This window comes from Microtus oregoni, unplaced genomic scaffold (genome assembly GCF_018167655.1).
Source record: "Microtus oregoni isolate MIOR12 unplaced genomic scaffold, Mior012 000020F_ref0000438, whole genome shotgun sequence".
NCBI lineage: Eukaryota > Metazoa > Chordata > Mammalia > Rodentia > Cricetidae > Microtus > Microtus oregoni.
In genome coordinates this window covers 14415263-14436769 of record NW_024543079.1, presented here as the reverse complement: position 1 = coordinate 14436769, position 21507 = coordinate 14415263, and the positions used below count along the sequence as shown (strand labels likewise).

Below are 21507 nucleotides of genomic sequence, written 5' to 3'. Positions count from 1 at the left end.
TAACCAGCCTCAGACAGACTACAGCTGTACAATAACCAGCCTCAGACAGACTACAGCTGTACAATAACCAGCCTCAGTCTACAACTGTACAATAACCAGCCTCAGACAGACTACAGCTGTACAATAACTAGCCTCAGACAGACTACAGCTGTACAATAACCAGCCTCAGACAGACTACAGCTGTACAATAACTAGCCTCAGACAGACTGCAGCTGTACAATAACCAGCCTCAGACAGACTACAGCTGTACAATAACTAGCCTCAGACAGACTGCAGCTGTACAATAACTAGCCTCAGACAGACTACAGCTGTACAATAACTAGCCTCAGACAGACTACAGCTGTACAATAACTAGCCTCAGACAGACTACAGCTGTACAATAACCAGCCTCAGACAGACTACAGCTGTACAATAACTAGCCTCAGACAGACTGCAGCTGTACAATAACTAGCTTCAGACAGACTACAGCTGTACAATAACTAGCTTCAGACAGACTACAGCTGTACAATAACTAGCCTCAGACAGACTGCAGCTGTACAATAACTAGCCTCAGACAGACTACAGCTGTACAATAACCAGCCTAAGACAGACTACAGCTGAACATATCAGCCTTAGACAGGTCTACAGATGCACAATAACCAGCCTCAGACATGGCTGAGTTTCCTGACAAAGGAAGAAAGGTCAGTTACATAATTCTGATTGACAGGAAGAAACACACCAGTATCTTAGAAAAAGATAATTATTCTCAAATAATGACCTTAAATCTAATTCTACCTCATAGGAATATAAGATCAGTAGTTCTAAAACCAAAGGCCTAGAAACTTTTGGGGTTTGGTGGTTTTTCTTTTGTTTGTTTTTCCCAGCAGTCAGATAGACATGTTACACAACCTTTACAAAAATGGCTGCAGCTCTTATGAAACTACCCTCAGGGGACACAAGAGTCCATAAGGATTCATTATGTTGCTAAACCTTTGGTCCTATTAAAGTAGTTCCATCAAATTTCTGAAATACCAAAATTACCAAAATTATCTCATAGGAAAAAAATTCACAAAACCATTTTAAGTAGTGGGTGACATTGAAATGGCAGCTGCTTAGACATCTACCTGGAATTCTGAATAGGAAATTCATACACAGGGCAAAGGCTCCTAAAAACCCCATTCCCCAGGATAGAATCTAAGATGACCTAAACTGGCTTCAAATTCACTACGTAGGAGAAGCTGATCTTGAACTTCTGATCCTCCTGCCTCCTTCCAAAGTGGTGGGGTTACAGACAAGCACCACCCCGCCCAGTACATCTGGTCCCGGGGACCAAAACCAGGACCCTGTATATGCTATGCAAGCCCCCTACCAACCGAGCTCCCTCTACAGCCCCTTGACTTCCGATATGCAATAAAGCTACATAGCACAGATTAGCTTCAAACTAAGCAATCGTTCTGCCTTAGGCCCCCTGAGGCTGGGATGCCCAGATCCTAATTCTTAAGAATTCTACGGGCATGCTTTTCCGTGAGAAAATGTATGTTTTGTTCCATGTGTGTTCCGAGAAGTTGGCATGTTATTCATATCTGATGACTGCGGTTGGTTGAATAATCCACTTCACCTATCTCAGAGACACCAAGGGGAATAACCTGAGAGGCTACACTCACTGGCATCGATAACTACTCTACAGAATTCTTTCTTGAAGTATCGGCGGGTCTCACTCTTCCAGCTGGGCACCTAGCCCAGACGGGTATTTTACTTCAGTTTTCTAAATTAGAAACAGGGATTAAAGCGTACAGGAAATATAGAAGCTGTGTGAAACAACCACCAGATGAAGACCAGAATTTCATACAATACACCAGTAATGAAGAACTACCACTTTTTAGAAACACTAGTTCCAAGCAGGTTCCAGCCCAGATCAGCACTGAGTCAGAAAGCCTTTGTGAAGGGTTTGATTGTGCACGCCCTTGTGTGAGTCTTCGTCTCATTAGAGACAGAGTGGCTCTGTGTCTTTCGCTGGCCACAACTCCAGTTGTGCAAGAGAACTACAGCAAATGCACGCTGACTAAGACCACAGATCTCTAAAACAACATGGGAAAGTCTCATCACATTTTCCTTGCATGTGTTGGCTCTGAGCTCTGAATTGTAAGGGAATACTTACAACAGGGCCACTTTCAGAGGGATGTATCGCATTTCCATAGGGGTCCGGATGAGTTCGGCCACATCTGGGGCATACTGGTCCAGTTCTAGGAGGAGTTTCTGTTTTTTAAACTAGAAGTGGGAGAGGGTGCACAAGACACACAAAACAGATGATTTGCCATTGTTTTAGGATGAAGACAAAAACCTTTGCCCTGGCCACATACTACTGTCTGCCCTACCCTACTTCTTCAGGGCCCTCTCATACTCGCTCCTCCACCCTACCCCCACCGAGTTCTAGCACATGAACAGACAATGCTCCTCATGCTCCCAGAACTCTCCCCTAGTTAGCGCCCACACAGCCTGCAGACCTCAGTCCTCCCTCCCTTGAAGGACACACAGTCCTTTAGCTGCCTGCTATACTCGCTCACAACTCTAGGTCTTGCCCTCCTGTGTAACTGCTGAGGGCCCGGCTCCTCCCTAGAGAGTAAGTTCCATAAGGGTTTGGGGTTACTTTATTTGCTCTCTGTGTAGGCCTAACACTTAGCACAGTGGGCAAACAATGACTGAAGGTATGGCAAAGCCACTTCTTAGTCATTCCGGGAGTTGACATCAGTGGTGGCAGGGCTTCAAAGCACTATCAGCAAAACATGTCCAAGCAGTTGCAATGACCTGGATGCATGTTATCTTAGGTTCCCTTCCTCATTCTTCTGTTTCAAAGGTGTGTTTGGTTGGTTTCTTTTATAGCTCCAAAGAGGAGGCATGAAATAGAAAGGAGACTGGTGTGGCTGGGGGGCTGGAGTTCAGAGGTAGTCACATAGGTGGAAAGCTCTCTGCTTCCCTTGTGTATCCCAACAAATTCAGGGCTTGGGTTCTAAAAGGGAACCCTCGTGGGGGGAGGGGGAGAAGGGCGGGAGGAGGGGAGAAGGGTGGGAGGAGGGGGAGGGAAATGGGAGGCTGGGAGGAGGTGGAAACTTGTTTTTTGTTTATGTTTTTTTTTCTTCTTTTCTCAATAAAAAAAATAGGAAATGGAAAAAAAAAGAAAAAAAAGAGTTTATCATATAAACTGTGTACTTAATAAACACTGGCTGTGTCAATAAAAAAAATAAATAAATAAAAGGGAACCCTCATCACAACAAAGGGCAGATTAGGCCAAGGTCATATGTCTCAGGCTAACAGCTGAGGAGAGGGTGGGTGGGAAGTCCCCTCAGCGGCAGTTTTCCAGGATGCTGTGTAGACTAGAGGGATAGAGTCTCAAGGCCTACCAAGACTAAACGTTTACAGACTATAGTGTAAGGATCCTTTTGACAAATGAAAACCCTTTTTTCCCCCAAGATAGGGTTTCTCTGTAGCTTTGGAGCCTGTCCTGGAACTAGCTCTTGTAGACCAGGCTGGCTTCGAACTCACAGAGATCCGCCTGCCTCTGCCTCCCAAGTGCTGGGATTAAAGGTGTGCGCCACCACCGCCCGGCCAAATGGAGACTTTTTAAAAGTTATTTTTATTTATTCTTTGATAATTCCAGATATGTATATGACAATTTTGATCATAGTCATCTCCCATTGCTCTCTTACCCACTTCTCACTCCTGCTCTACACTGTTCCATTTGCTTTTATGTTTATGGGTGTTTTGCTGGCATGTGTCTGTGTACCACCTGAGTCCTTGGTGCCCATTAAGACCAGAAGAGGGCTTTGGATCCCCTAGAACTAGAGTTTTGAATAGATGTGAGCTGCCATGTGGGTGCTGGGAATTAAACCTGGGTTCTCTGGAAGATCAATCAGTGCTCTTAACCACTGAGCCATCCAGATCTAATTTTTTGTTTTGTTTGTTTGAGACAGGGTTTCTGTTGTGGGAATTCATTCAGCCAATAGTCACACATCAGGTTTCTCTATGTAACAATGCTGGCTGTCCTGGAACTCACTCTGTAGACCAGGCTGACCTGGAAATCATAGAGATCTGCCTGCCTCTGCCTCTCGAGTGCTGGAACTAAAGGCGTACATCACCACCAACCGGCAACCTTTCTATTTTCATGTGTCTGTGTATGTGTGTGTGTGTGTGTGTGTGTGTGTGTGTGTGTGAGAGAGAGAGAGAGAGAGAGAGAGAGAGAGAGAGACAAAGACAGAGAGACAGAGACAGACCAAGAGACAAAAGACAAAGAGAGAGACCAGTTGTAGGGAGACCAGTTAGAGACAGAGAGACAAAGACCAATTGAGTTTAATTAGGGTTGCTTGCATGAGCACGGGAAGGAGGCATTATATACTGGAGCACAGACAACTTACTTCAGTAACTCTACTGAAGAGAATGATTCTCCCTCCTTTACAAAGTAGAGCCTTTTAGTAGAGGAATACATGTGCTGACATTCTACCTAAATTAATAGTAGTATGTAGTATGATTCTAGATGTGGTAGCATACACCTGCAATCCCAGCACCCAGGAGGTTGAGGAAAGGTCACGAGTGAGAGGTCAATCAGGGGTACATAATTAGTTCTAGGACAGTCTGAATTACATATGGAGACTCAATCTCAAAAAATAACAAGGCCAAGAAGAGCGCTCAGAAAGTAAAGGAGCTGATTGCTTTTCGGGCTGAGGGGGGGGGGACTTAATTAGGGGAGGGGGAGGGAAATGGGAGGCGGTGGCTGGGAAGAGACAGAAATCTTTAATAAATAAATAAATTAAAAAAAAAAAAAGAAAGTAAAGGAGCTTGCTATCAAGACAAATGACCTAAGTTCAGTCCCTGAGATCAACACAGTGGAAGAAGAGAACCAATCCCTGCAAGTTTTACTCCACATGTGTGTACCATAGCATGTGTACACACATAATAAACGAATAATGAAGTAACAAAGGCTTGGAGTGTACCTCAGTAGTAGACTGCCTCACAAGCATAAGGCTCTGGGTTTTATCCTAAACATTGGAAAAAGAAAAAAATAAAGAGTAGTATATGATGTGATATTAGCACTAAGAGCGGCTACTTTCAGCATTCATATGGGGGTGAAACATACCCCTAATCCCAGTACTCAAGGTGCCGAATCAGTGGCCAGGTGGTGGTGGCGCACACCTTTAATCCCATCACTCGGGGAGGCAGAGACAGGTGAGTCTCTGGGTTCGACGTCAGGCCAGTTTGGTTTAAAGAACAAGTTCCAGGACAGCCAGGGCTACACAGAGAAACCCTGTTCCGGCAAGGGGGGGAAAAAAGAGGCTGAATCAGGAGAATCACAAATTCTAGGTCCACTTGAGTGAGCTATGCACCAAGACCCTGTCCAAAACATACAAACAAAAAGGCTGGGAATATAGCTCAATCATAGAGCAGTGGTACTGAGTTTGATTTCCAGCACTACAAAAACAAAAGGAAATATATTAATAAATAAATAGCTGGCATTCAAAATGAGTTCGTATGTGACACAGTGTAAGTAAAAGTCACTCTAAGAGTCAAAGTCATAATAATCTGAACTTCAGAAATAGGGAAACAAAAATATTTTACATTTTAATTCAGTCTTGGGGATAAGAGAACCTTGGGTACACTAAGAAATAGCACAGTGAGCTGGGCACAGTGGCACTTGGGAGTGATAGGGCCATTAGAAGTTCAAGGTCATCCTGGACTTAGTGAAACCCTGTCTCAAAATACAAGAAAAAAAAAAACACATAGGCATGCACACACAAGCGGCTGGACAGATGGCTCAGTCATTAAGGTAAGAACACCTGCAGAGGACCTGGGTTCCACTCTCAGCATATACATGGTAACTCTCAACTCTCTGTAACTCCAGCTCCAGGGTATCTGACATCCTCTTCTGGCCTCTGCCAGCACCAAGCACATATATGGTACATATACAAACACACAAATACTCATACATATTAACAAAAACAAACAAAAAAACTACAAGAGGTCATTTAGTTCTCTCTCCCTCTTTCTATTTCTTTGTTATTGTTGTTTGAGACAGGGTTTACAAATCCCAAGCTGGCCTCAAATTTTCTGTGTAGCCTCAGGATCTACCAAGCATGAGACACCACACCTTTCTTAATTTTAAAACACAAAAGAAAAAAAATCCTGCTTACACATAAACTCAGAAACATACAATCTATCTTTTCTTTTTATTTATTTTCAAGACAGGGCTTCACTATGTAGATGAGGCTAGTCTTGAAATCACGGAGATCTGCCTTTGCTAGGAATTATCTGTGGAATTATCAGCTTATGAATCTTATGCCCAGTTATTTCATCTGTGGTCCTCAAGGGAACTGTTGGAATAGTTAACTCCTCCCCTAAAGCTTATAGATCATGCTACACTAGTATGATATATACTCCTCAGCCTTAGCAATCAAAGCCTGTAATGCTGAAATATAGGTCTTAGGGCCAGTGAGATGGCAGAGCAGGTAAGGGTGTATGCCACCAAGCCTGACATCCTGAGTTCAATTCTCTGGGACCTACATCGTAGGTGAAGAGAACTGACTCCCATAGGTTGTCCTCTGACCTCTACACATTTGCTGTGGCATATATATCAACTTGCCAGCCCCAACACACAAATAAATGTAATAAAAACTTAAATGTAGTTCTTAAGAACACCCATAAATGTAATAAAACATTTTAAATTGAATTTTTAATCCCTTAGAGGAAGAGTCAGACAGCTGTGGACCCTCTAAAACATTACACATACATATACATGGTTTTTACACCATTTCAAGGGTTCACTATATTCCCAAAACCTATAAATGGGATCAAATTACAAGGTCATAGTCCAGATGTTTTTTAAAACTCTATGAGGCCTAAAAGTCTAGAATTCAACAACTTTATTTTTTTTTTAACCCATCACAGTGCAACATAAAGGCCAACTGCTGTTTCTGGGTCTATTAGTTGGTAACAGAAGGTCACTAAGATGCACCCTCCTCCTACCCTGACCTAACTCAGTGGCTCCCAGCCACAGATGGAGGATGGTAGCCGACTTTTGTTTTCATAACTATGTACATAGTATACATGGTTTATCTGTTAATCCTCCCAGAGGCCTAAAGAGGAGAATGATCCCATGATACAATTCTCCTTAGCTATTACGTAATTAAGAATAAACTTTATACTGGCTGATGGTGGCACACACCTTTAATCTCAGCACTTGGGAGGCAAAGGCAGGTAGATCTGAGTTTGAAGCCATGGTAAGTTCCAGGACAGCCAGGGCTATGCAGAGAAATTCTGGCTTGAAAAAAACAAAGACAAGTAAACAAGCTACACACACACCAAAAACTACTAAACTTTACATAAATGCTTCTTTAGATCTGCTTGTCTGTATGCAGGAACTCACATGAGCTGTGCAGTGCTGACGGAGGTCAGAGGACAACTGCTAGAGCCAGCCCTCTTCGTCCACCATGTGGTCCCAGGGATTGCCAGCAAGCATGTTTACTGACCAGGCAATCTTGCCAACCCAATATGCCAAATTTTCTAATTAAGATTAGGTCTGGGGGTGTGGGATGCAGCTTAGTGGTATGGCGCTTGCCTGGCATTTTCCAAGGCCCTGGGCTCAATCTCCTACCTTCAAATTCCTCTCTGAAGGAAAACAGATTTATCAACACTGGGAATCCAATTCTACTTCAAGAAGCCTCATGATGGAGGAAGGTCATTGGTTAAAAAAATAAAGAAACTGCTTGGCTGGCCCTCATAGGTTAGAACATAGGTGGGTGGAGTAAGCAGAACAGAATGCTGGGAGGAAGAGGAAGTGAGCTCAGACTCGACAGCTCTCCTCTCGGGAGCAGACATCTCAGGGAGACGCCATGCTCCCCTCTCCCGGGAGGACGCGAGAGCTCTGCTCTCTGAGGCAGACACAATGAAGCTCCAACGTAGGCTAGAATCTTCCCGGTAAGACCGGTGCTCACAGATTATTAGAGATGGGTTGATCGGGATATCAGAATTAGCCAGTAAGGGCTAGAGCTAAAGGGCCAAGCAGTGTTTAAATGAATACAGTTTGTGTGTTGTTATTTCGGGCATAAGCCAGCAGGCGGCTGGGGTGCTGGGGACGCAGCCCCGCTGCCCTTATCACTACAGCCTCAAATAGTGAGATAAAGACTATATTCATTTTTCCTTTGAAAAAATAAACTAACAAAAGGGAAAGCCTTTACATTTTTATTTTTGATAGTGTGTCATTATGCCCAGGCTGGCCACAAACTAGTGTGGACTAGAGAATGACCCTGTACTCCTCATACAGCCTGACCTCCCAAGTGCCAGGATCTTAGATGTGAGCTAATACAGCCACACCCTTTCCTATTTGTTTATTTTATATTTTATTTGAGGTGTGTGTGTGTGGTGCACATGTCAGAGGATAACGTTCAGGAATCATTTCTCCTCGTCCACTATGTTGGTCCAGGTCATCAGGCTTGCTGGGAAGTAGCTTTATCCATGAGCCATCTCACCAGCTCCACTTAACTATTTTAAAATAGTTGGATCTTTAAGTACATGACTTTTGATCCATTGCCATAATAAGTACATTACCAAATCCCACCAGCTTTGTCCTGCCCACTAATGACTTACCACAACTTTATTGAAGTCCTGAATTGCAAAATACAGGGCAATAGCAGTGAGGGCATCTGTTATCTGTCAAGAGAAAGAGAAGTAATGGAGAGTACAGGAGGAATACAAAGTACAGTTGGTACAGGGTACTGGAATGCTACCAGGCCTGAAGAGCTCTGGGATGGTACTGGGTTGACAGTCCAGCACCAAACTCACATGTGGCCAAGGCCTACTAAGGGAGGTATGACAGAAAACCCCTATATTATGATCCATTCTATCTGGAAGCCTATATCTCTTAGACCAGCAAGTTAAATGAAAATAAGCCAGGCACTGTGGCTGGAGAACTCTCATGAGTTCAAAATCAGCCTAGGTCACACAGTGAGACCTTGTCTCAAATATGAAACAAAGATACACACACACACACACACACACACACACACACACACACGTACGTAAGGGGGAACAATATCCACTGACCTATAGGCTTCAGGTATGTCTAGCACCTCATACATGGTAAGCCCTCAGCAAAGAGCAGCCATTATAATTAAGGAAGACTTCAGGGTGTCTTATGCTATCCTGACCTAGATTTCCAACTCTGTTGACAAATGTTTCAGGCTGCTCTGTTCCTGTCATCTCAATCTTCAATCCTTGTCCTTGAAAGCCTCTTCAGCTCCCCTCAGAATCTCTTGGCAGAATGCTTAGGAAACTCAGGTTGCCCTCCAAACTGGCACAGTTAACGTCAACCACAGAATCTTGGGGTTAGAAAATTGAAGACTACATAGTCCAGAGACCAAAGAATAAGAAAGTAGAACTGGTCACAAGTTCCCGCCTGCTCCTTATACTCTATAATACCATCCCAAAGCCAGGCTCCAAGCTAAAGACATTGCCTTGGCTTTTATTTTCTCAGAAATTCTGGTTTTCTGTTTTTTCCTTTCCTTTTCTTTCTTATACTCAGGGTCTCACAATGCAGCCCTGGCTAGCCTGGAACCTGCTATGTAGACCAGGCTGGCCTCAAATTCACAAAGATCCACTTCCCTCTGCCTCCTACATGCTACCCAGCTCCTTATTTTCTTAAAAACAAACTGTAAAATTAAAAATATACACATATATTTATTTTCTCTGGAAAGATACTTACCATAAATACCAATTCTGCATAGTCAATTAGGAAATGAAAGAGGTATATTATCAATGGAGTCTGTGGGAGAAAAACAAAGAGGAAAAAATTAAGTCAAACCTTGATATAAATGATCAGTTTCCAGACTGGGAATGGGAAAAAACTTACTCCGCTAAGAAATCTGATCCTTCCCGCAACAGCTACCCGGTACTAACTGAACAACTTAGTATCCTGAATCACAGGGCATCGCTGAAACGATCAGTTGAACATAGTGGAGGAAGTAACAAAACGTGAGGTTAGCTAGCTCTCTCCTGCCTGCAGTAGATACTCAAGAGGCTGAAATGAGAAAGCAAATTGAACCTAGGAATTCAGGGCCAGACTGGGCACTTCAATTTACTTTATTTGAAAAAATAAATAAATAGGGGCTGATGATGTAGCTCAGTTTGTAGGATGTTTGCTTAGGATGCATGAATTTCTGGGGCTGGTCTCCAGAACTCCCAAAAACCCAAGGGGTATGCTTATAATCCCAGGACTTGAAGTGCAAAGGAAAGGAGGGCAGAAGTTCAAAGTCATCTTGGCTACAGCAAGTCCCATGCTAGTCAGGCTATGTGAGATCCTCTTGCCTCAAAAAAAAAAAAAAAAGTAAATGAAAAAATAAAACGGGGGGGGGGGGGGGGAGGAGCGCTTCACAGAGGACCAAGATTGTTGAATGAACAAATGAGTAATTTTTTCTTTCTTTATTCTTTTTGTTTGTTTGTTTGAGATGGGTTACTCTGTAGCTGTCCTAGAACTCACTTTGTAGACCAGGCTAGCCTCAAACTCATGGAGATTCTTCTGTCTCTGCCTCACAAGTGCTGGGATTAAAGGCGTGCGCCACCATCACCGGGTTCCTTTATTCTCTGATAAATTTTTGCATAAAAATGTTAATTCTTCCTCAGAGGCCCAGGAAGAAACCCACATGGTGATGCTTGCTGTAACTCCAGCACTTAGGCTGATGTACAATGTAAAGTTCAAGACTAATACTGTAGAATACTCACGGGGAAAAAGGTTTTTGAGAAAATTCACTCACTGTGAAAAACTAATCTTGGCCTGAAGTTTTTTCCTTTGTTTTAAAATGGTTTTTTATTTTGGTTTTTAAGACAAGGTCTCATGTAGACCAGGTTGGCCTTGAACATGTGACCAACAATGGCCTGCCTGAATCTCCTGATGGCCCTGCTTTGGCCTGCCAAGGACTAGGGTTACAGGTGCCCCACCAAGTCTGGCTTCTCAAGGTTTTGTTTTGTTTTATTTGAGAGACTTAAATTATGGATTCAATTTCTTTCATATATTAAACATTATTCTGATTTGTTTTATTAGTCTAGGTAATTAATATTTTTCTTATACATTTCACCTAAATTTTCATCTCACTGATATAAGGTTGTTCACAATATTTTCTTTTTTGTTTGAGGCAATATGTTTTCCTCTCAATATGGGTTTAGCAATAACACAAAAGTTTTGGTATGTTGTTTTGTCCCAATATCATTCAATTAAAAATATATTCTAGGTGCTGGAGAGAAGCTAAGCACTATGAAGAGTACTTGCTGTTCTTGCAAAGACCCAAAGTATGGTTCCAGCACCCGCATCAGGTGGCTCACAGCTACCTGTAGTTACAGCACAGAGGACCTGATGCTGCTGGCCTCCTGCACACACAATGTACACACGTACACACAATTAAAAATAAATTTTTGCCAGGCAGTGGTGGCCCATGCCTTTAATCCCAGTACTTAGGAGGTAGAGGCAGGTAGATTTCTAAGTTAGAAGCCAGCCTAGTCTACAGAATGAGTTCCAAGACAGCAAGGGCTACACAGAGAAATTCTCCCTCAAAAATAAAAAAAAAAAATAGATAAATAGATAGATAGAAGGATTGATCGATTGATCTTCTTTTTAAAGAAGATATATTCTAATTTCCACTGACATTTCTTCTTTGATACTGCTTTAAAATATACAGACTGGCCAGAGGTGAATAGTTCACTGGTAGGATGTTCATTATGCATGAGTACATGCTCAATCCTTAGTACAAACACAAAAGAGTATATGGTTAATTCCAAATAGTTGTTATTTATTTTTAAAGTGCTAGAAATTAAACCTTGGGCCTTGCACATGCTAGGAAAACCTTCTATCATTGACCCAGCCCTTCCTTTTATATTATAATTTATTTATAGCTTAATTATATTATCATCATTAAAAGCACACAATACATAATTTTAATAACTTAAAGTGTGGTCTGACTTGCTAAGGTTCATTATCTGATCATTTTAGGCAAGTGCTCCACATACATTTGAAAAGAACGTACATACTAACATTTATGGTCATACATTCTACATATAATTTGTATGGTAATGATCTTTTAAATTTCTACATCCTTATTGATTTTTGAGTCTCTTTGTTCTATCATTGATGAAAAAGACAGGTTAAAAACATCCCACTACTGTGACTGGAAGTGGCTCAGCAGTTAAAGAATTTGTTGCTCTTGCAAAGGACCTGGGTTTGGCTCCCAGCACCCACATGGTAGCTCACAACCATCAGTGACTCCAGTGTCAAGGGAGCAGACACATTCTCCTCTCCTCCAAAGGCACTGCATGCACATGCTACACAGAAGAAAACCATGCAAGAAAAATTAATAAAGCTAAGTTTAAAATAAAATTCCCACTATGGCCATAGGCATATTTGTTTCTCTTTTTGCTTTGTGATTTTGTTCGTTTATGAAACAAGGTCTTATACAGCCCAGGCTGTCCTCAAACTCAAGATGACCTTGAGCTTCTAATTCCCCTCTCAAGTATTAGGACTGCAAGTGTGTGCCCTACTCCAGGTTTTATTCAGTGCTATGCACTAAACCCAAAGGTTCATGCATGCTAGACAGGCACTCTACCAAGTGAGCTACATTTCCACCCCTGCTTTGTGTATTCTGAAGCTGTGAATTAGATGCAGTTCTATATTGAAAGACTATTTTCTGGGTAGAGCAATTTTTATATTATTATAAAATAATCCTCTGGGTTTTTGCTTGTTTTGCTTTTGGCTTTAAAGTCATAAGCTACATCAATTCTTCAAACTAGTATCTGCATGACAGATTTCTTTCTTCCTTCCTTTTGCTTTTTGGGTTTAGGAGACAGGGTCTCATATAGTACAAGCCATCCTCAAACTCACACTATGTAGCCAAGGGTGATGTCAAACTTCTGATTCTCCTACCTCCACTTCCTAAGTGCTAGGGTTATAGGTGTGTGCCACCATGCCTAGATTTATGAGTGCTACAGATCAAACCTACGGCTTTGTACACAAATACTCTACTAACTGAGCTATATCCCAAGACCAAGCCTTTCAAGCTTTTTACTTTCCTTTTCTGTGTCCTCATATCTGAGATGTACTTTCTTTTCAGGTGTTGATGCTGTTGATGGCAATGGTGAGTGGCTGTTTGTTTTTTCTTGGTGTTAAAAATTAAACCCCAGTCCTTGCACATGGTAGGTATATGCTATATCATTAAGATACATCCTAGATTTCCCTAGCTTGAAGATGAATTTCTTCAAAAAGAACATACAATTCTTTTTCTGTGTTTTGTTTTGTTTTAGTCTGGTTTGGTTCTGGACCTTTGTGATAAGAGACTCATTTGTAGTCAAGACGACCTTGAATTTCTGATGGGGTGCCACCATCTTCCCAGTGCCAGGATTACAGGCTCTGGTTTTACCTTTCCTGCTTTGTTTTGTTTTCCTGAGACAGGATCTGAGGGAGCCAAGGATGACTTCTGAACTTCTGACGATCTTCTCAGCTCTACTTCCTGAGTTACAGGCATGCAGTGCACACCAGGTTTATGAGATGCTTGGGACTGAGGCCAGGGTTTTATGTAAAATAGGCAAGTACTCTACCAACAGAGCTAAATCACCAACCCCAGTCTCGTTATCTTTTTCAAGATTTAATTTTACTGTTTTTATTTGTGTGTGTGTGTGCCTACATGCTGATGCCAGAGGAGGTCAAATGAGGGCATCAGATCTCCTGGAGCTGGGTTTACAGGCTGAGAGGAGCGCTAATATTCAAACCTATGTCCCCTGTAAGAACAGCAAATGCTCTTAACCACAAAGCCAACCTTCTAGCCCCTGACTCTCACTCTGTGAACTTTACTCTTGAGTTCTGAGTATCTTGGTACTTTCCAATGCCTTCAAACATTTTTTTTTTTTGGTATTTATTCTTCTTTTCTGCGTGTCGTTGCCAAAATAGTTGGCTCAGTATTGTAAGCTAACTCATCAGTCCATCAGAATCAGAAAGGAAGTCCAGAATTTGATTTTAGTGTGGTGGCTCAGAACTATCTATTCCCATCACCTCCTAACTACATGTAAAAATATGCTTTATAACACTATAATGGGCTAAGGATGTAGGTGAACAACAGAACACTTGCCTGCATGCACAAAGCGCTAAGTGGAAACTCTATTACCAACCCCAAAAAAGGCTACAGATATACTCTGAGCCAGGAATAGTGACTCACATCTATAATCAGAGTACTTGAGAAGCCAAGGCCAGCCCAGGCTAACTAGTAAATTCTAGGCCAGCCTGAGCTATGTAAGAGGCCCTATCTCAAGAAAAAAAAAAGGTGTGGGGGGGAGGGGACTGTAAAGATCATTGACAGGCTTTTTAGTAAATAACAACAAGTTATGGTAGAAAGAAGAGAAACTTTATTTAGATTTAAATACTTAGTTGTTTTTTTTTTTTTTTTTTTTTTGGTTTTTCGAGACAGGGTTTCTCTGCGGCTTTGGAGCCCGTCCTGGGCTCTGTAGACCAGGCTGGTCTCGAACTCACAGAGATCCGCCTGCCTCTGCCTCCCGAGTGCTGGGATTAAAGGCGTGCGCCACCAACGCCCGGCAAATACTTAGTTTTTGTTGTACTCGTGTGGCCTGCAGGCAAACTGCTTTCCTCTCTGAGAATTAGTTTCCTCTGACAGAAACTGGGGAAGATGGTCTATGTCAGAAGCACTGGCTACTACTGTCTGTAACTCTGTAGGTACCTAGCATGCAAGTGTCTCACAGACATACATGCAGTCAAAACACCCATACACAAATTTTAAAACTTAAATAAATCATTAAAACAACCTATTTCACAGGGCCCTAGGGGAGATTAATTGCAGTTATGTGTACGAAGTAAATGCCACAATGCCTAGCAGAAGCTAAATCTCAGCACGTGGCTACTTGCGACCAACTCTCTAACTTCTTTTTAAAAAACAGGCATCAACTGTCCTCAAAGTTCTAAAAGGACTACAGCTGTCTACTAATGAATTCTATTATTCAAGTATCTTTGTCAACTTATATATTGACAAGAACCTGATATTCATGTTTCAATTCAAATAACCTCCTTCCAAAATTTCTTGATGCTCCAGACCATTTAGAAAGGCCCCAAACAAGGGAAACATTGAATCAGTTCTCAAAAAGCCTATCAGTAAAATGGCTGGCTTCTCCAGTGAGCTAGCGTGTGCGTGCAGTTTAATTATACAGCACAAAGGAAAAAAGAACGTGCTGAGTGTAATCTGTCTTTATGTTGTGTATCAATCTGAGTGACCATAAATTTCCCTAAGTACTACTTTAGTGGCATGCTATATATATGACAGCTAAGGTTTTTCACTTCCATTAATTTCAAAAATACTTTCTAACTTCCCTTCTGATTTCTTGATTCCTGGGATATTTGTTACCAAAGATTTGGGGGATTTTACACATAACTTCCTGATACAGTACAGAAGAACTTTGGATGACTGTCCAGGCAGCGAAATGTCTCTGTCAATTCTAGAGTTTTGGAAGTTGCTTACAATGCACTTCCTATTTACTTAGGTAATATTATATGCTTCTGGAGTCTTTGATGGAGTTGAAGAATTTTTAGTTACAGTTATAGTTTTCCTTTGTTATGATAAAAGATAAAGTAGATATAAATATTGTAACTAATTCTTGCTAGATTTTTACTATGTTAAAGCCTTCCTTTTGTTTAAACAGAAAAGGGGAAATGATGTGGGAAGTCCTTCTGTCTGTATGTTGCTTTTCTTGGTTAATGAATAAAGAAACTGCCTTGGTCTGTTGATGGGGCAGAACTTAGGTACGTGGGGAAAGACAGACTGAATGCTGGGAGAAAGAAAGGCAAAGGCAGAGTCAGAGACAATGCCATGGATCCGCTGCTGGAGAAAGACCTGCTGAGTCTTTGCTGGTAGGCCACAACCTTGTGGTGATACACAGATTAATAGAAATGGGTTAAATTAAGATGTAAGAGTTAGCCAATAAGAAGCTAGAGCTAAAGGGACAAGCAGTGATTTAATTAATACAGTTTCTGTATGGTTATTTTGGGGCTAAGGTAGCTGGGCAGCTGAAACAAACAAGTGGACCCTCCTCCTATAATTCTGTGGTCAGCAAAAATGAATCTTTAAGTGACTTAAATATACTGAGCCTTCTTTTTATGGGCAGAACATATTCTATGGCACAAATGTTCCACATACACTTAGAATGTACTTTGATGTTCCTGAATAGGTCATTCTTAGGTCAATATAGCTGACATTAACAAATTTTCTATATTCTTGAGTCTGGAAAGATGGCTCAGTGGTTTAGAGTACTTGCTCTTGCACAGGACCTGGGTTTGACTCAAAACATCCACACAGTGGTTCACAACCATCCATAACTCCAAAAGGTGCATACTCTCTTCTGACCTCCAAGGACACCAGGCACACAAATGATGTACATCCATCCATCCAGGCAAAACACTCATACACAGAAATTTAAAACAGACAAATCTTTAAACATACAGACATATACACTTTCTATGTTCTTGCTAATATTCCACCTGATCTATCAACCGTCGACAGGGATACTGAAAGTTCCAACTCAAATCAGAGACTGGCCTCATTTACATGTGGGGGGGGGCAGGGGACTGCAGGCCATAGCACAATTTGGAGGTCACAGTTTTCATCTTCCATCTTATGTGTCTCTGTTTCTGCTGCCATGCTGTAGTATGCTGTAAGGTTAATTGGCCTCTTAGGCTCCAGGTGATTCTCCTGTCTTTAATCTCCCACTTAACTGTCAAAATGCTGGGATTAAAGATATGTGTACCACATCTGGCTTTGTATGTGGTTTCTAGAGGCTTGCACAGTTAGCATGTGAACCCACCTAGCTGTTTCCCCCTCCAGCCTATCAGACTTTACGTCACATGTTTTAACGCTGTAACTAGAACAGAGATCTGTAGTTACTACTGTTCTTGAAAGCCTATCCTGTCACTCTAATGAAATGAACTTTGTCATCTCTGATGATATTTTTTGCTTCAGAGTCTGTCTTTCTTATTGCTTTTATTTCAAAACCATAAGCATAAGCACCTGGGCTGGAGAGATGACTCAGTGGTTAAGACTATGACTTCCAGAGGACTCAGGTTCAGTTCCCAACACCCACGTTATAACTAAGAACTCTCTGTGACTCGGTTCTAGAGAATTCAACACCCTCTTCTAGCCTCTATGCGAGCTGCACACATGTGGTATACAGATATATATGCAGGCAAGACACCCATAAACATAATATAAAAATAAATACATCTCAAAATTCAAGTTCTTATAAACCTAGCACACAGGAGGCAGCAGCAAGATGGATCAGGAATTCAAGACCATCTCCAGTTATATAGAGACCAGCCTGTTTTAAAAGAAAAATAAAGGGGGCAGAGAGGAAAGAAAGACAGACAGACTGACTGACAAACAAATACTATAAAACCAGAGTCTGCATCTTACATTGTTTTTTGTTTGTTGTTAGTTTTTCGAGACAGGGTTTCTTTGTATAGACCCAACTGTCCTGGAACTCACTCTGTAGGCCAGGCTGGCCTCAAACTCAGAGATCCACCAGTCTCTGCCTCCTAAGTGCTGGGATTAAAGGTGTGCGCCACCACACCTGGTAGATGAGAGGTAAATTTAAGAGTGGGATATGAGCCATGAAAGGGACAAGATTCCTCAGGTTATGAAGTAGGAGTGTTTGACTTAGTCTAAAGTGATGCTGGATGCTTTTCTGGTAAAATCTAAGCTGTGTCTCACTAATAGAGCCAAGCAGAAAAAGGGGAAGATTGGCTTCTACAGGAGACAACAGCATGAGCAAGATGTCAGAAAACAGAAGACGGTACAGGAAAGCTATGACTTAAAGCACACCCAAGGCCCACTTCACAATGGTCCTTAGGGCTAATAGGCTACTATGTGCGTATCAAACACATCTATTCCCAGTAACTGCCTGTGTCCTTAAGAAAAGGAAGGGAGGGTCGGGCGGTGGTGGTGCACGCCTTTAATCCCAGCACTTGGGAGGCAGAGGCAGGCGGATCTCTGGGAGTTCAAGGCAGCCTGGTCTACAAGAGCTAGTTCCAGGACAGGAACCAAAAAAGCTATGGAGAAACCCTGTCTCAAAAAAATTCAAAAAAAAAAAAAAAAGAAAGAAAAGGAGGGAGGGAGGGAGGGAGGGAGGGAGGGAGGGAGAAGAGAAGAAAAGGTGATCAGAAACACCTGCATGTGAGAGCTCTGAAGCTCCTCCAAGTGCCTGGGTTCTAAGCCTGAGGTTAGGGGCAAATACAGGTGCCAAGCACAACAATGACAAATCAAGATTTACACTTTAGAAAAATGTCCCTGACTGCAGAATAAATGAGCAAGACTGAACCAGAAAAAACTTACAAGAAAGCTGTTACAGCAATCCAAGGGACAGGTGACAATAACCAAAGGGTATGTTTACACTTCTGTTTTGGCATTTTGAGATAGAGTCAGTCTGTTTTGTGTTGATTTCATTGATTAATAAAGAAACCGTCTTGGCCCTTTAATAGGACAGAAAATTAGGTAGGCGGAGTAGACAGAACAGAATGCTGGGAGAAAGAAGCCGAGTCAGTCAGTCGCCATGATTTTCCTCTCCGAGACAGATGCAGGTTAAGATCGTTCCTGGTAAGCTACCACCTCATGGTGCTACACAGATTATTAGAAATGGGTTAATCAAGATGTGAGAGTTAGCCAATTAGAGGCTGGAACTAATGGGCCAGGCAGTGTTTAAAAGAATACAGTTTGTGTGTTGTTATTTGGGAGCTGGGCGGGAACGCAGCTCACAGCTCCTTACTACACATACCTAGCTAGCTTTTACTAGTCTTAAAGCCTCACTTTTATGAGCCAGGCATGGTGGAACACATCTTTAATCCCAGCACTCAGGAGGCAGAAACAGGCAGATCTCTGTGAGTTCAAAGCCAGCCTGGTCTACAGAGTGAATTCCAGGACAGTGAGGGTTGTTACACAGAGAAACCCTGTCTCAGGAAAAAAAAAAAAACAATAATAATTTCTATAGAAGCCTCATATAGTCCCCCAAGCCAGCAAGATAAACGTACTGGCTGCATAAGCCTGATAAGGTGAGCATGGTCCCCAAATTCACAGAAAGCCAGTTGCATCTGGAATCTCAGCACTCCTGACAGAAGTCCAGAATCTTCACGGCCAGCTAGGCTGGTGTATGGAGACCCTTCCTTAACAGTGTGAGAGAACAGACTCCTGGGAGTTGTTCTCTGGTCTCTCTCTCTCTCTCCCTTCCTCCCAACTCTTTAAAATCCTAACTGGATCATTGTCCCTGATTGTGAAACAACTTTCTTATGCAGAGCATGTCACCAAGAGGGCTATTCCTATCAAAAAAAAAGATCCTTTTAAATGTCTGTACCAAACAGCTCAGGCTCTGGTATCCATGACTATGAATTACTCATAGTGCCAGGAAAGAAAACGCAACACTTACTTCATGAAATACTGCTCCAGAATATGGAGACACTCCCAAATCCAGCAGTGCGAGGCCTTCAACCACTGAAAACAAAGAAATACAAGTTCACTCAGACTTTAGAGACAACAGCAAATGGTCATAAACTAAAATGTCAGATATTCCTAGGACCAAGGAATGTCTGAGTTTATCCCTTCACCTCAGGTCAAGCAAGTGGCTGAAGGTCTTCATTTGGAAAAAAAAAAAATCTCAGGACTGTACATATGTATGAAATTCTCAAAGAAAATGTCACATGCATACACACACCCGTGAAATTTTCAAGAATGGAGAATTCTTCCACACAAAGCAGTTCTTTCCATCACGAGCTGTGCCCATTACAAGGAAGTTTTATACTAAGCTGTAACTTCTGAGGTTAGAGAAATGGCTTGGCAATTAAGAGCTGCGTACTGCTCTTGGTCCCCAGTTCAGTTCCCAACACCCGTGTCCACCCGTGTACAACTGCCAGTAGCTCCAGCTGCAGAGGACACATCCCCCTCTTCTGGCCTCTGTCTTAGCATACACACACTCCCACAAAGACATGCATACATGCACATAATCTAAAAAATAAAACTAAATAATTTTAAAAAAAAACTATAAACTTCTTCTACCTCTCTGTGGTCTCCACCAACCCTAAAGCATTTCTTCTCTGCATAGTCTACCCTATTTCAAAGCACAACTAACAAATCAGCAACAGGTTTTAAAAAACCTGTCCTCCAGGTTAGTGAAAGTCGCTCTCTTGTGTTACCTGTTTCAGTGACATTTACGTCATTTTTCTACAGAGTAAGATATACTTTTTAGCTGTGTTCCTTTAATTCTAACCTTATACGGATTTGGAAGATGGAAATTGAGCTATGTGGGGGGGAGTTTAACTAGGTTTTTGTTTTGTGGCAGAATGTTTACATGTAGGAAAGATTGACCTCAAGTTCGCAATCCCCTGTCTCAGCAGTCCCCCACCAAGTATTGGAATTATAGGAGCTGGCCATTAGGCCCAACTAAGATGATACTTTGTTGGCCTCAAATCACCTTAAGCTCTTTAACTTTCCTGCCACCACCGCTCAAGTTCTAGGATTACAGGCATACACCACCATGTCCAGCTTAAAATGTTTGGTTTGAGGGTTTTGGGGTTTGGTTGGTTTGGTGCTATGGACTTAATTTGGGAACTTGTGCATACTAGGCAAGCACTCCACTATGCTATATCAGGTACACAGAATAATTTTTGTTTTTTTTATGCAAGGTCTCACTATGTAACTCTAGCTGACTTATAATTCACTATATAGCCCAGGCTGGCCTCAAACTGAGAGACCCACTTGCCTCTGCCTCCCCAGTGTTGAGATTAAAGGCGTATGCTACCATGCCTGGCCCCAAATGATAATTCTTAAAGTAGATTACATTAAGAAATAATTGATCAAGTGCCTGATACAATATATTCAGTACAGCACTGAGAATAATAATTTTTCTTTATCTTCCGTGTATGGGTGTTTTGTTTGTGGATATGTCTGTGCACCACATATGTGCCTGATTCTGATGACGCATCAGATCCTCTAGAACTGAGTTACAGATTGCTGGGAGCCAACAAGTGAGTTCCAGGAATGGAACCTGGGGTCCTCTGGAAAAGCGGGCAGTGCTCTTAACTGATGAGCCATCTCTCCAGTCCCACTTAATAAAAACTGAAAATAATGCCAATATTGATTAATGGAGATTTATTTAAATATGTATTTACTGATATACTAATATATATACTGATATATTAGGCATTAAAACTATATTGCAAATAACTGAATAAATAAATAGGTGGAAGAGAAAGAAATGCTCTCCTTATAGAATGCTCAGCATCAAGTGTAGGAAGGCTAGGCACGTGGGACAGCAGCAGGGCAACATGCAGAGCATGCAGGAGGATGCATCAGGACAAAAAGCGTAAACAAGGAAGAATGGAAGAAAGAGCAGAAAGTCATCAGTTGACTGACCCACAGAATGGTTCTGAAAGCAAAAATTATTTGCAGATGCTAAAGTTAGGGGTAGAAG

General features: G+C 41.9%; 1 protein-coding gene across 1 annotated transcript in view; it reads right to left on the bottom strand.

Moving 5' to 3' along the window:
• Pigu (phosphatidylinositol glycan anchor biosynthesis class U) overlaps positions 1-21507 on the bottom strand; it is an 85966-nt gene that overhangs the window by 54137 nt on the left and 10322 nt on the right. The window contains exons 2-5 of the mRNA XM_041670261.1: positions 19468-19532; positions 9725-9784; positions 8611-8673; positions 2138-2247 (exon numbers count right to left, since the gene is read on the bottom strand). Coding sequence (XP_041526195.1) covers positions 2138-2247; positions 8611-8673; positions 9725-9784; positions 19468-19532 — 298 coding nt within the window. The remainder of the gene's footprint in view (positions 1-2137; positions 2248-8610; positions 8674-9724; positions 9785-19467; positions 19533-21507) is intronic.